We start from the raw sequence: 15,203 nt of genomic DNA on the forward strand, positions 1-15,203 counted from the left end.
AAGTTGGATCTCTGTGTGCCTCGATAATGGCTGAAAGAAAAATGTTTTAATGTTACGTAATCGAAGTAACTTTACTGAAGAAATCATCGAATTACTTTCAACCCTCTTTCCTACATTTTCGGACTCGAAACACCGCCCCTCTGAATGGTGGGGGCGCGGCAGGGTCTTTCAAAGCGAACCCCAAAAATTGCAGCAGAGATTGCAATCTTAGAAATTAATGCTTCGCCTCCCTTTTATGGCTTCGTCAAGAATCAGGGTATCATAATGGGCAGACAAAAGGGATTTTGTGGAAGGGGGGTCTTTGGCCTACCCCCCCTCCCCCTTCCTGGTAACTCCTTTGAACCAATTTCTAAGGGTTAAGGTTAACAAGTCGTTGAAAAATTTATGGACAGCCTTCTCCGTAAGAAGTCTTCTTCGGCTATTCCGCGTCCCTCATCCTGCTCCAGCTCCTTCACCTTCTTCATCCCTCAGCCATTCACCCGTGCCCCGGACACAACCCCTCAACGTTTTCTTTCGACGGCGCAAGGACCGGAGCAAAATGTTCCGGACAAAAGCCGATCGTCCTTAAAGTTTTCGTACTCGCGGTCCCCCTCGCAATGGGAGAGCCTCGCTCGCTCCTCCATCCAGAAATCATCCTTCTTCGGGCATTCCTCATCCTTCATACTCCTCCTTCCTCGCCCACCAACTCTATGAATAATTCTTCGCGAGAATGTCTTCGTACTGTTGAAGCAGCATTTTCGTTCGTGTCCCCTAAGCTCCCTTCAACTCACCCACTCCATCCCCAAACTCCGATTCCTGCTTAATACTGTAAATTTAATATTGATCGAGACAAAATCACATAAGAATCCTGGATTAACAATTGATGGCGAGCGATACAAGAAACGGACGAAACATTCCCATCGTCAAATTGTACTCAGAAATTACTCCGAAAAAAAAACGAAACCTAAAAGTTGTTGTTCGGATGCAGAAAAAAAGTGAACTCGACTCAAGGTGTCTTTGATCTATTTGAGCACATGTAAGAATACAACGAAGCCGAGATTTCTGTGTGTCGTTGTCATGGATAGTTAAATGAATCTAAATTTTTCTTATGTTTTTTGTTTGCAGCAATACTGGCCCACTTTTTCTTCCTCGCTGCATTCTTCTGGCTAAATACCATGTGCTTCAATATCTGGTGGACTTTCCGGTGAGTTATTAAATCGGATAGCGTTTAAGATTCATACATTTTTGCTCGAATTACATTTCACAGGCGGCCATTTTTCATGATAATTAATTGAATTTCTAAAATGCGGTGATCTACGATATTGTGCCGAAAAAGTGAACGATTTATTATAAGATATTTACGAGGAAGGAAGGTGTAAAGGTTCTTCGCGGATGATTGATGAGACCCAAGATTAATTATCCAGAGATTTTACACCCGCCACGTAAAATATATAACTAAAACCTCGGATCCACTGGTGAAAGCTTTCGTGAAAGCTTCTCTCTCTTCCACTTTGCGATTTTTCTTCTGGCCAAGTTTATTCTCACGGAAATCTTCATGGAAACTATTGTACTTGTACGCTCGCTAAAGTTTTCGAAGCTTCCAGTGGCGAGACACTACCACATTTATGGAGCCTGGCTTCCGGATAGAAATGTTACGAAACCCAGAAAATCGTATCAAACCGTTCATTTATTTTTTAAATTAATTCTTTATCAACGGTTTTAGTTACACTTTTGAAGGAAAGCTGGATCTTGTTGGTAGTCCATTCGTGTATATATTTTTTATCCATTAACCACATAACTTCAAGAAACAAAGTTTATTAAAGTAACAAACAAAAAAGATCCATTTCTTATTGTTTTCTCTTTTGGCTTCATTCAGGCGGGTTTTTGTTACAAAATAATGTTCGGGAAACCTAAACCGGCGAGTAGCAAGTTTCACCAAGTGACAGCAACCATATTTAAAACGATCGCTTTTGCTGGAGACCACATCCCTAAAGGAATCGTTTACTTCCACAAATAAATGTATACTTGACAAAAGCAACGGGATTGGCACTGTCATGGCGATTAAGAGGGTTTACATATCTGACATGAGACAGTGTGTGTTAAACGTGGTAAATAGTATCGTCAGGAGTGCCTTGCTTTTCCAGTAAATGATACTGCGATCTACGCTACTACATTCAAGTGATAATTGATCTAAAATAGCGAGGAAGTGCAGCATATATGGAATATCAGTTTGTTTTTAAAAAATATCTGAAACATTACAGGAGAGTAAAAATAAATAAAAAACGTCAAATTTTGAGTTGAGCAGAAAATGTCAAAAAATGACATTCGGATTAGGGTGCAGATAAATTGGAATAAGCGTATTTCAAATTAACTTCACTTTATATTAATTGGAAAATCATCAAGGTATCTTTTATTAAAGTATCCGTCATATTTTTTCGGTGGAAAATGATCCTGGGAGGTACGAATATTCCTGCTGGACTCATGGAGATGACAACAGTTATCAGCGTTCCTATCTTTCGGTTGATGTCATAGCTCCAATTTGTTTTTTTCCTTTATGACCAATGATTTTTGGAATCTCACTCTGAACAATGAAGAGCCCACTTTCATCTACATTGCGATGAATATACGCTCAGCTGAAAAGCAATTTTCGGATAAAATTTTTTCAAGCTTATCATAAAAATTTGTCATTTTCTTTTCGGTAGAACCATTGGCTCTTGCTTGTGAGGTTCCTATCGGCCGTCTTATAAACAAGATTTGTTTGTTGCGTTTAAAAAATCCTTTTAACCAACATCTGCCAGTGGATCAATTTATGAAAGGATTTTCAATGTTATTTTTCACGACTCATTGGTACCAATTTTCGCAGATCCATTCGGGTTAAACTGTAAAATGTACTATACTCTCCATCGTCAGAACGTATTCTACAAGCTTATTCTCAATGTTTTCGTTTAATATGAGCTTCTCAGTAATCATTTGATTTGTAAGCTCTACTATAGAAGGATCTTATTCCTCATTCGTTAATCGGAACAATGTCGACCTTGGTACCCTAAAAATCTTAGCCGCTTTTAACCCAAGACGGTCACACCTCATGAGAATCCCGTGGTGGTCACATGGGGTGTATCACACCCCAAGCACTTTAGAGCGCTGTAGCATTTCGTAGAATTATTTTTGGGGCTCAACAAAAATTGAGAACATATTTCAAACGTTTCTCTATTATCCTATCCAAGAAGGGAACGAAAATTTTAGTTTGATGTACGTTTAAAAAATTCTTAAAAAAAAAATTCGCGAAGAAGCACTTTTTTTTACAAAAAATGCCGTATTTTTTTGTTTTTTTACATATCAACAAAATTCAAGTAGGGTCTGATTTGTAAAAGCATTCTCTTTCTAGTGAGTATAATAGTTTTTGTAGGTTTTTTAAAAAGTTTATTTATTCCGCATTATGAACATGCGGGTTTCAGCGGCAAAATGATGTACAAGATGTCAATGATTTTTCATGTAAGATGATAATTCCTTTATTCAAAAATAAAAAAGTTATGTAAAAATAATAATAATACAGCGAAATAATGTTATGAAAATAAATTCATTGAATGCCCAGTGTACATTCGGTGCACAGATGGCCTGGGATGTGTCACACCTCATGTGACCGTCTTGGGTTAAATAATCCATTTTTTTTGCGGATAGCATCAATTGCAGCAAACATATTTGTGGTAGTTCATTTCGGAACGAAATCGAAAAATGCATATAATTTGGAATATTCCAAATTTTATTCATCATTTCTATTGGAAAAAATATTCCATACAGTGATAACACTACTGGATATCTTAGACGATTTGTATATAAATTCGAAATACATTCGAAAAGAGAATAATAACGCAAGACACAGGGTCGCGTAGGATCAAGATCATTCGGTCGAGCGGTTAATGCGATGCAATCCTCTAAGCGTCGCTGATTCCAGGGACTTTCCAATCGCCTCACCTCTCGTGTCGTGGCCTCACCTAACGGTGCTTCTTCCTTTTTTGCTTCACGACTTGTCTCACCATTAATACTTCACGTGAACTTGTATGGATTATTACGCGTAAGCGAAGAAACAATTTTCTTCAGATGAAAATATTTCTCAATTCACTCCGCAGAAATGATGAGCTGAAATGTTTAAACAGGTTTTGTCTTACTTTCTCGACGTTATAAAATCTTGACGCAGTTGCATTTTTAAAAAATGAATGAACGATGAAAAAATATGACGAAGCAGATACTCTCTAGTCGCAACTGTCATGCTTCTATAAAAAAAAAGTGTGCTTTCAGAAAAAGAGGTTAATGGAATAACGTTCGATTTCGATGAGACCGCCCCCCCCCCCCCCCCCCACGACCCCATATTAATGGACTTTATGGATTTCCTCTTCGTTATAAAATTTCGCCAATATTCGGGCAGGACTATGGAGCGTAATTCGACTCACCGGTGATTTTCTCGGGCGTCGAGCTCTCAGTGCTACCCCACACTCCGGCCTTTTCCCACCCCCGAGAACCCTCTTTGCCCCCGGTTACCCATAATTGCACGTGAAACGGTGCTCAGAGTGCATTGTCGAGAGAGCAGCTACCGCGCAGCGTTCGCCAAAGTGCATCAACGTGAGTGCACTCTTTTTCTCAGAGCTCCTCACGTCTCGCTCTCTTCTTGAAAAGCACACATACACGGATATCTCATTCCATATATACCTGTAAAATCCTCGAAGGCTCACTTCTCACCCTCCATTCTTCTCGGCAGCCATCATACGAGGCTCTCTTCTACGTGCATATCATTCTTTTTCTACCATTTTCTCTCAACACTTTTTTTTCGCACGTACGAAATAGCACTTTGCAAAAGAATCTTGGTGGCTGTGAGTGCGGCCCTCTTTTGGAGGCCTCTTAGCACTAGAGGTCTAAACGTATTCAAGTCTATTTAGCGCTCTCAAAGACTGTCACGGGAGAAGCTTCAGCAGTGATAGGCTACGATCGGTTCAGTCAGCAATCTTTTCTTTTTTCATTTCTTTTCGAAACCACCAGAAAAAAGGAGTAACGTTTGTCGCTAACAAATAAAGCTCGTCGTCGAATGCACAACAAAAGTGTCCAGCTCAAGCACAAAGTGGTCCCGATAATAATTTGTATGAGGGAGAATACGCGCGAGAACGAGAGAGAGAGAGAGTTTGAGTTAGTAGTTCCACTTCCATCGAGTGGCTCCTTCGAAATTCGCTAATGCTTCTCCGACCGCAGTGCATCTTTGATGCTGCATGTCCTTTTGTACCGAAAGCCAAGAAGCCAGCTCGACCAATTGCATCGGGAGTAACTATGAGAACTAAACGGTATGTACTCGTCTATCTAATTAGCCAACAGCATCGAATGGGGCTTGGCTATGTTAAGCACTGGTGGTGAACGGACGAGTCACAAGTTTGGCAAGCTTCCTATGAAGCCAGTAGTCCTCCTTCGACCACGTTCTGATACTTGTCGCGCTATCCTCGTCTCGTTGGAAACTCTCCGATAGGGATGAAAACTCTAACCGCGCTTGCGGACGACCCGACACAAAACTATTTGTAGAAGCGTTCTCGAGAGGAGTCCGGTCTAAGGGTTCAGGTAAAATTTGTCCAGTCGCCTGGAGAATCTTAGAAGTCGATACTGATGATGAGTTGTGCAAGTGGATGGTTATCGTTCACCCCGCGATGGTTGGACGGTGTTGGATACCACAATGAAACTGAGAGAGGAATGCTAAGGTTCAGTCGTCGACCTTGTCTTCCAGGTATCAATCTCAGTGATCTATTTGCTCGTTTCCAGCACTGTCCGACAACATGATGGTTTTCTAGGTCTCCCTTGACAAGCCGGACTCTACGTTCATATCCTACCGTCGCCTCGTACTCACGCGTAAACCGCAAGCGTGACTTCTGGCCCTAGAAGATATTCTGAGTTCGAATGGCTCAAAGTTCTTAAGTCGATGTTTCCTCATTCCCGCGCACCGTCCCTTTGACTTCCACTGGCGGATGACCCCATTCCTCGATGTTCTCAATTCACAACGTTATTTCACAGTTTTTTATTTCTGTCGTGTTTACCTTCGGAAACGGGACAAAGCCAATGAAGATTTTTTATTCGCCGGGCAATTTCCGGCGGTTTGTTGGCTGTATACGGTTTTAAGATCCCTCGAAAAGGAATCGGGTTTGATAGCGCACGGACAAATGTTTCTAAGATCCGTAGCAATCGCCGTAAACGTTTCACGTTCCTTCAGAGACTCGCTGACGATTATCCTGCTTACCATGACGGTGACTTGAATTTTAACGTGTATTTGTAGTCATTGTCCCAGCTTTTCAAGTCAAACAGAGTTCAATTATGCCGCTTTGTTGTTAATTACAGTTTGTTTAACTAAATGCACTCCAAGAGTCCCCCTTCCAACAGCTTGGTCGATTATGCTGCTACAAATCTTGCCATCGCGTCATTCATAAACATTTATCTTGACGGGTTAAATGGATGGAAATTATTTTTTTAAATTCGTGACGCGTGGCTTTTGCAGACTTGACGGAACTAAAGGAACCTGCACGCAGCCACAGGGCGCTTCGTGACAGCATTACCAATCCAAACTCGGTCCAGAACAGCCAGATATATACATTACGACGTGCGAACGACGGTACCCGGGATCCTCAATAGTACAGAATGTCAAAGAGTTTTGGTGAAGGCGGCCAATGCCGTTATAGTCCGTGGGTCGTTCAGGCCAACTCCTTGAAAAGATTTCTATTCAATGTTCCACTGAAAAGAAGCATGGACCCGGACGAGACTTTGAAACGTAAATCTCTTTATTCTATTCCCCATCACCAGGAGCGTCGACGAAAGAGAACTTTAACGCGGAGTTGATGCGCTCGCTCCACATGGACAATCTTCCTTTATAGATGAGAACTTCTACTACGCTCCATTATCTACACCCAGCGTCGTCTTAATATCACGTGTCTTTTGGATCTTGTAGCTATTTCGTAGGTTACTTGTGCAATGGAGTTACAAGATACGTCAGTTTTCATGAAATTGGGAATAAGTTCAAGGATTTTGAGTAAAAATTCAAACTGGAAATTGCTGTTTACTGTTCACCCAGATTTCCACCTCATTTAAGTACTTTTCGAAATGTCTCTTCGGTGAGAAATTCCATCACACTTGAACGCTTAGACCTCCCAGAGACCACGTCATTGTTTCTTTTGCAGCTATGAATGATCAGACTGCCTAACACGTCCGTAATTAATACGAAAGTTTATTTCCTCCCTTCACCGAGAGACACCTTTGTTTGACTATTAGGCAATGATTTATCCCATGGCTGTTGTTCTCGTTGTGCAGAAGGAAGGAAGGAAGGAATAATGAAAAGAGGAAGGAAAGAAAGGACCGTTGTTCGAAGGTGAACGACGAGAAGAGAGCGAGAAATGAACGGAGCGCAACTGGCAAACGAGTAGACACTTAACCACTATCCTCAGGGTCAACGTCCTCGAATCTCTCCCTCCCTTCCTCTCTATCTTTGACTCGCTCAGGTCGAGCGAGAGCCGCACCTGTAGCTTCTGCATTTATACCTGCAAACCTCCCAGAATCTCTTGTTTCCGCGCTACAGTTATTATAACGTAACTCCATGCACGAGAGCAAGAAGATCCATGCCCTACCATAAATGGATTTCGATGAGGCGAGGAATCCAAATGGTCGACGTAATTAGCCTACGATGATGATTGATTGGACTTTGGAGCTCCGGAGGTCATCCAGATTCCTCAACGATCCAGTAAACAGCTGCACACCGAAGTGGCCAGAGCAGGATTCCACATGACCTCATCCGGTTGATTCAATGTCACTCGATTGCTGAAGAGAAGGCGACGGAAGATCCAATCGAAAAAGGTGAAAACTACACGAGTGACTTCTCTATTAGGGAATGGAAGTTCCGCAGGAAAGAATGCAGGTTCTCACAGTTGAGGGGGTCTTTCAACTCAGTGAAAGAAGGAATCCAGTGGATTCCGCAGATATACCACTTTTTTATCACTTCCCACGTGGTCCGATGAAATAGTTTCATTGATCGGTTACTACAATAATAAACTCGCCGATTCCTTCGTCACTAAGGAAATAAAAGGTTGCGTTATTGGTGCTTATCTGAAAACCGAGGATCAGTCCAGACCGTTTTGGACAGTTTTGCGGGGAAGAGGTGCCAATTTGTGCATGAGAATTGGTCTGCCTATTTGCTCGAGGACATTGCCTCGCGTCGAAGCCTCAATAAAGCGGGTTAGGAAGGGTCGTGAGGGTCCGGGCGAAGCTCTCGGTTTTCAAAAGCACCATCCACCAAAGGAAATAAGCCACCGATGGCATATTTCTTCTATTTTTTTTCTTTCGATGCACTTTGTAAGCCAGACTCGTACAAGTTGTTGTCTCTTTCTTCCTTTTTTCGGCTTCTTCTCTCATTCGTTCTTCTGTTCTTCCACCGCGAATGCTGTGTCCAACCAGTCAGACGGTCCGGTTGAAGCTCTCCTCTTTATTTAGAAAATTCCGCATTCCTCCTGGCTCTTTCTTTCTTCATCGTCTCTCCCAACTTTTTCTTCTTTGAAGCAAAGTCACCCGAGGATTCTCGTGAGTTTGCTGTGCTCATTCTCTACTCGACGAAACTCCTGCGTCATTACCTTTATTGCATTGTATTTGAATAATTTACCTACAAGAAATACAAGTTTACGGTGACTCACTCTGTTCCAAGTCGATATTTTAATCATTACATTTCACAGTAATCTGTAATTATCAATGAAAAAATACTGTCCAACTAAACGGCATTGACGGGTAATCTTCTCTATTTACTCAATGCCTATGGAGTTATCTTACAAAAAACCCTAATTTCACGAGGTTCCATCCGTTGGAGGTTGAAAATGAAAAATTCTCAAACGTTCCGTTTCCAAGAGACAAAAATCCGCGCGCGGACCGATCTCGATTTCGTCTCGACGTTTCACTCTGCAATTTATGCACCGGAGCCTCCGTTCCCCGGCGACCCTCTTCAACCCCTGTGCAAATTCATTTCGCATATTTCTCCGCGATGTACACCAGAATGGCACTGAGAATTGTAAACTCAACGAGCTCATCTCGTACTTTCCGCTCTCGAGCAGCCTGTAAGAACTCTTCAACCCCGGACTCGTGAGCCTCTCTCTGTGTGCTACTGTGTGCACTCGTCGACGTGATCCTCAAGCATAATTATTATTTCGGTTCAGGATATGCGCGAGAGACGGAGAACAGTCTTTATGGAAATTAAGACTTTTTCTTAGTCCTCTCTCTCTCTCTTTCTCTACCCTTCCTGGATATATAATATCACTCTGATATCCGCGTGTATAATTCTGTGCTTTCAACAAGTTTTCTTTGTTCAACGAAGACCCGTAACACTGCACAATTCTGAAGACAAGTTCTTTGTCCATTTTTCTCTTTGGTGCATTGAGACTCAAATTGCAGTTACCGAATCAAATTTTGTTTCTCTCAACCAAAATATCAAAGGGCTGCAAAATATTCATGAGGCGAGTTAAAAAGATTTTTTGAAGCTGCATTATGGGCTTGGGTTCCATAATGTCGTTTAAGATGATAGCGCTTGAGCATCTCATTGGTTATACGTATAAAAAATGGGTAAAGTCCGTGAAAAAAAACGCATGAGATATTGTCTTACCGGAATTTCGTGCTCTAGTCTTATTGGGAGTGACTTCCAGGACACATTTTAGGTAAGGGAAAAAAGTGAATATACGAGAATGGGGGATGAACGAGAATCTCGACCGGCTCTTATGCATTTCGTATGCAAGATACGTTCGTTCTTGGGTGCTAGGCAAGGCCTTTCGACACTTTTCAACATATACAAATACACGCGTTAGTATCCCGAGATTTTAAGGGCTTGAAATTCGAGGATGAAGACAATTCTCACGCCTTTTTAATACGAAGCTCGGAATTCGTGCATAGGGATAAAAGAAATTTGAGCTTGTGCGCATAGTCCGAAGAGGCTGCTCTCCTCCGCTAGGTATTTCGTATTCTGCACCGTCGTGCCAATATAATACGCTGCCCGAACAGCCCGTGCGTGTAAGCGATCGTTTCGGCTCGGACATTTGTTATCACTCTATATATCCCGCGGCTCTTCTTCGCTTTTCAGATTTTCAGGAGACTGGATTTAAGATTGTTGCGGGGTCAGGACGAAACGATGTCATTGAGATGAAATTTTTTGTGAACGTTCATGATCCCTTTACTAAACAACCTGTCAATTTCAAAACGTTCCACACTACAGTTATTTAGAAAAAAAATTGCCAAGTTAGACTATTTGATGTGCTTATCACATTATGTTTATGGGAATGTTCCGAACATTTTTCAGTATATTCAGTATATTTGATTCAGATATATCAGTATATCTGCTCAGAAAAGGATGCCATGGAGTTGACAAAACAGGTACGGTTGAACGGAACATCGGACTAACTTTGGTGCCTTGAAAGTAATCATTTACAATACCGATTCAGAGTTATTAAGAGGATGGATCAGTCGGTATATCGCAACCGTTAGTGCGAGAGAGATAGCTGCAAATTTCGAAATCGAAATTCTTTGGCACAGTTTGACCGATTAAAAAAAGGCTCTGTCAGTCGATTTTTGCCATCGTTCTGCGTAGGCTGACGGAGCCTGTTTATAATCGGTCAAACCGTGTCAGAGAATTTCAATTTCAAAAATTCCAAATGAGGTTAGTCGATTGATCCATACTCTTAATGATTATAATCACGAATTTTTCCAAAAACTGAGCGAATAAAACATAAGGCTTTGGAAACACGGCAACAGCGTAAACGACACAAGTGCGCCCTACCTTAGCGACATTTTCTTTCCCGGACCGATGTTCATGCGGTTGAGAAACGAATACTTTGGTTTTGAGGTTAGGAACGCGGCGCCTATATGATAGCTGTGCGACACTGTTGCTGGTCCAAGCATATTATCATGGCTCATTATTTACGTTGTTGCCAGTTCGTCTCACAATAATTGATTTCTAAAAAATTATCGAAAATGATGCTATAAACTAATAGAAATAATTCCTGTAACAAATACTTTGTTAAAAATGCATGCTCATTTAAACTGATGTGGATTTTTCCCTCGAAAATTACATCAAATATGACGATAATTTGACGACAAATAGTTGGTAATAATTCATCGGTTCCGTGCATAAGCACAGGGCGCCCCTCGTCACGCTTCACCCTCGACGGCTAGACTCCACAACAATCTTAAAAAGCACCTTTCGCCGGATTATTCATCGACGGAAGTCTCAGGAATTCCAGATCGAATTTTATAAAATCATTTGTAAGAACAATCAGACTGCGAGCCCTGGATTTCTCGTTTTTTTTGAGCCGTTACCCTATTTCGAATCGTACTCGTTCACGAGGGAGTTTTATTTTAAACAGCTTTTTCAAATTGTTTTGATTCCTCTCCCTCGCTTACTCTCGCTCTCTTTCTCTAGTCTCGTGTTCAGAAATTCCGTCTCGACGCCAAAAATTCCATCTTCTATTTGTACTTTTTTGCCAAGTTATTCTGATTCTCAAAGTCGTCGGTATTTTCTCCCCCCACGTTTTTCTCAGTTATCGAAATACAAAAGCTTTAGTCGGAAAAAAAAGATTTTCAGTAGTTTATTGTGTACAAATCGAATCAACAATCGTGACTTTTTTTGATCAACAAAACGATACTTTTCCAACAGGTTCTTTCATTCTTTTGGTCCAAATAGGATTTCACTGCGACTATCAATTTCTCACTCCTTTCGAACGATTTCTTCCCCAAAAGACTCTTAATGTTCAGAACTTGCCGAACTCCGATTCCATGCATATCGTGACACTGACGCATCAAGCGCGACGTCTACTTTAGTCTCGTCATTGTCGCGCGTGCCCGTTCTCCTTCTCGATTGCGAGTCTCTAATTGAACTCACGAACTATCTCGTTCGTCGAAGACACATTATGTATACTTAAGTAGACATTTGTGTCTGTATGTGTGTGTCTTTCGAGGACGAAGTGACTTCGATCAGGTCTAATCGTCGAGGCATTGTAAGCCTCCAATCGGATTATCAGGACAAAAAGTCGGGGAATCCCTACTCGAATCACAATAAGTCAGTGAATTACAATCTGTTGCACTATTATTCCTTTTTCACCGTGAAACAGTTAGCCAGTAATAATTCACATCGAATTGGTCGATTTTTTACTTATCACGTGTTGGAAGAATTTTATTCGTTCGAAATTTCGAGGATTTTGTTTTCACGATCGATTTTCGAAACGATTCGATTTTTATTTTATGAAATTTCGTTTGGAAGTTGTGGATTGCTTCGTTATTTTTTAAATTTTTATCATTTAATTGACCAATACGTTTCCAAGTCTTAGGTTTTCGAAAATGAAGCTGAAAAATTGATGTTATCATTTCATTTTGGTAAAAATAAAATCCCATCGTTTGGGTACATTTTACTTGCACTTTTGTCCAATTTTACGCGCAGTTTAATGTTAACCGCCGACTTGGTTAAATCGAGGTTTAATTAGAGATCACTGTTGAATCTCTGCTCCATGCATATCATTGTTACTTCATCTCGTATTTTTCGTGCTTCATTCGTGCCCACTTGGTCTCGAATTTCGCGCTTTAGTTTCTCTTCTCTCTTTTTCTGTTTCTCCTTTTCAGATCTTTTTCAATAGTGGCAGCAATGGGTCTGGTACATTGCAGATGCGAGTAGAAACTCCTGAAAAACCGGCCGGTACTGCTTATTACCTCTTTCTTAAATCTTCTCTCGTTGCTCGTTTCGAGAGGTGAACCAATGTGATTTCCGAGAACACGGTCTCGGCTTAAGCCACCGAGCCGTAAAAGTGTTTTTCATTTTTTTTATCTAGATGCAACGTGTACGTTTTTGCTCCTGCTATATATATGAGAGTTCTCTGCGAACCACGACACTCGCTTGACAATTCAATATCCCGAATAGTAAGAAAAACTTGAATCTCGAGTATAAGTAAAAAATGTTGAAAACTTTCCGATCAATTTTTTCTTCAAAGTGGCTGTGAGAAAATATTCAGGCACTCTGATTTTTTTATTCCAATCACGTCGCAACGTATCTTTTCCGAGAAACTTCCTGGCAAACGTTTTTTCGTGGAATGATTCGTTTTTTTCAATTTCCCGTCAATCTAAATAGTTCTTTTCTACCAGATTGAAGTTTTTTTTGAGTTTTATTGCAAAGTGATTTAGAATAATCCTACCAAAAATTTCAGAGCGGCTGAAATATTTTTGAGCAATTTGTTCCATAATAATTTCGTTCGCATCTGAATTCGTTTCAAGTTCTATCATTCGAATATCTGGCGTTTCTTCTCATGCGCCCCTTTATTCTAGAAGTGCAAGCTAAGCAGTAGATGAGTAAAAAAATTCGCAGTCTCTGTACACTCGGTTCGATTTTGCCTTGTTCCTTCCATTTTTTTCGTGCCATCCATTACCACACTTCCTGGCCGAGGGTTATTACATTTCGCTGTCTGCATCATTTCACTCTTACGACAGATTTCCTCTCCTCAGCGACGACAGGAAGCCGCGGATTTATTTTTCTCTCCTCTCGGATCGGATCTTTCTCCGAACGTGTGAGATTTCAGCCCGCTATATATTTCTTTTTCGTCAACCCGAGAAATGTATCTATGGAGATTGAAGGGACAAATCGAATGAAACGCAACATCCGCTTGAACGACTAGAAACGAGGCGACACGTGTCACGAAGAATCAATGTTCATTGCCGGCTGCGTGAACAGAAAAAACGCCCAAAGTTCTTCTTTTTTTTTGTATTGAAAGAAAATCTATCGTGAACAAGTCTGCCGAATGAACCAGCTCAATTCTACAATGCAAACTACAGTGCACTTCCAATTGATATTCAGCTGTAAATTGGAGTGAACAAAACAAACGGTCAACTGATGAAACAAAATTCAAATCAACCTTGGAAAGAATGGAATGATTGGCTGGTTTATGGGAGTGTATAATGTTTCGGGAGATTCTCCAGCACGATCATGTGTGTGTGTGTGTGTGTGTATGTGTGTGAGAGAAAGAGAGAAATTCAGACGCCATCTTTTGAGAAATCGAAGGGTTGTAGATTGTCTCGATCCCCTGGTCTTTTCTCCTGGGCACGGGTAAACATGCCGGATTATTAAGCCGTCTACGTGTACCAGGAACGTTTCATCTTTGATTGAACGCTGTAGTTCACCGAGGCATCAAGATCGCAGACCTTAATGGGAATTTCCCTCGCCTTCAACCATTCGCTCTCACATACACACACATTCACAGACACGTATGTAGCCCACCCTCTTCGAATCTGCGTCACTCTTCCATCCCATCTATAAGTCAGGGCGCTCTCGATGTTGTAGCCGTTTCGCGACTCCCGGAATGAATAGGGGACTGATAAAAAGGGCATATTTTATGTAAAACCGATCCTTCCCATTATCTTTACGTTCCCTCGCACATTTTTTTTTTCATTAGATCTGTAGTTACCTCGTCCAACGATACAGGCAGGGTGATAGAAAAAAACGTCTTCTGCAAAGTTCCCTGACTCAAAACTTTCATGATCGAAGTACGATTCGTGTGTGAAAATGAGAAATTAAGCGAATTGATTCACCATTTTCCACAGTCAATCATCGTTCAAATGACGTCCTGGATTGCGGTCCACACTTTTTCATCCCCCATTCACACCGACCCCTGACCCTTGTTCAACCCTTCTCCGTCTCCATCCACTATCCTTCATAGTGATCCTAAAAATAAATGGATAATTTCGACTTACACCTGTTGGATGCGCACGTCGAGCTGATACGTGGAGAAAGAGTCCACGGCAGAAGAATCTTGCCCTCAGTTGCCCGGGTCAATCCAATTAGAACCTGAAATTATAGTCTCCGGCTATAGCTAACCTCTTGCTGCCCCCCCCCCCCTCCCCGCCGGACGCTTCTGCCCACCATAATCCTGGATCCCTTAACCATTGCCAGAGAATCGTTAATGAAATATTGCCCGAAGCTGTTGGCTCTCCGAGCGTGCTTAATTGAGACTTAATTGCGTATACAGGTGTACCTGTCGTCCAAAATTGCCCGGACGCGTTCCACTTGCACACAGTCTACTATGAAGGAGAAACAATTTTAAGGAAATTCTTTCACCACTCTACCGAGAAAGCCAAAGGGATAGAAATTCAGAGTCCCGGTCTCGAGTTGCCCTCGGGGCTTGAAAAAGCCGAGACGTCGAGTTCAAGGT

At 41.5% G+C, this 15,203-nt stretch overlaps 1 protein-coding gene across 1 annotated transcript in view; it reads left to right on the forward strand.

Moving 5' to 3' along the window:
• LOC122409177 (probable G-protein coupled receptor Mth-like 1) overlaps positions 1-15,203 on the forward strand; it is an 85,610-nt gene that overhangs the window by 33,049 nt on the left and 37,358 nt on the right. The window contains exon 4 of the mRNA XM_043416515.1: positions 1,105-1,183. Within this exon, the coding sequence (XP_043272450.1) occupies positions 1,105-1,183 (79 nt within the window). The remainder of the gene's footprint in view (positions 1-1,104; positions 1,184-15,203) is intronic.

Source organism: Venturia canescens, chromosome 4 (genome assembly GCF_019457755.1).
Source record: "Venturia canescens isolate UGA chromosome 4, ASM1945775v1, whole genome shotgun sequence".
NCBI classification, from domain to species: Eukaryota; Metazoa; Arthropoda; class Insecta; order Hymenoptera; family Ichneumonidae; genus Venturia; species Venturia canescens.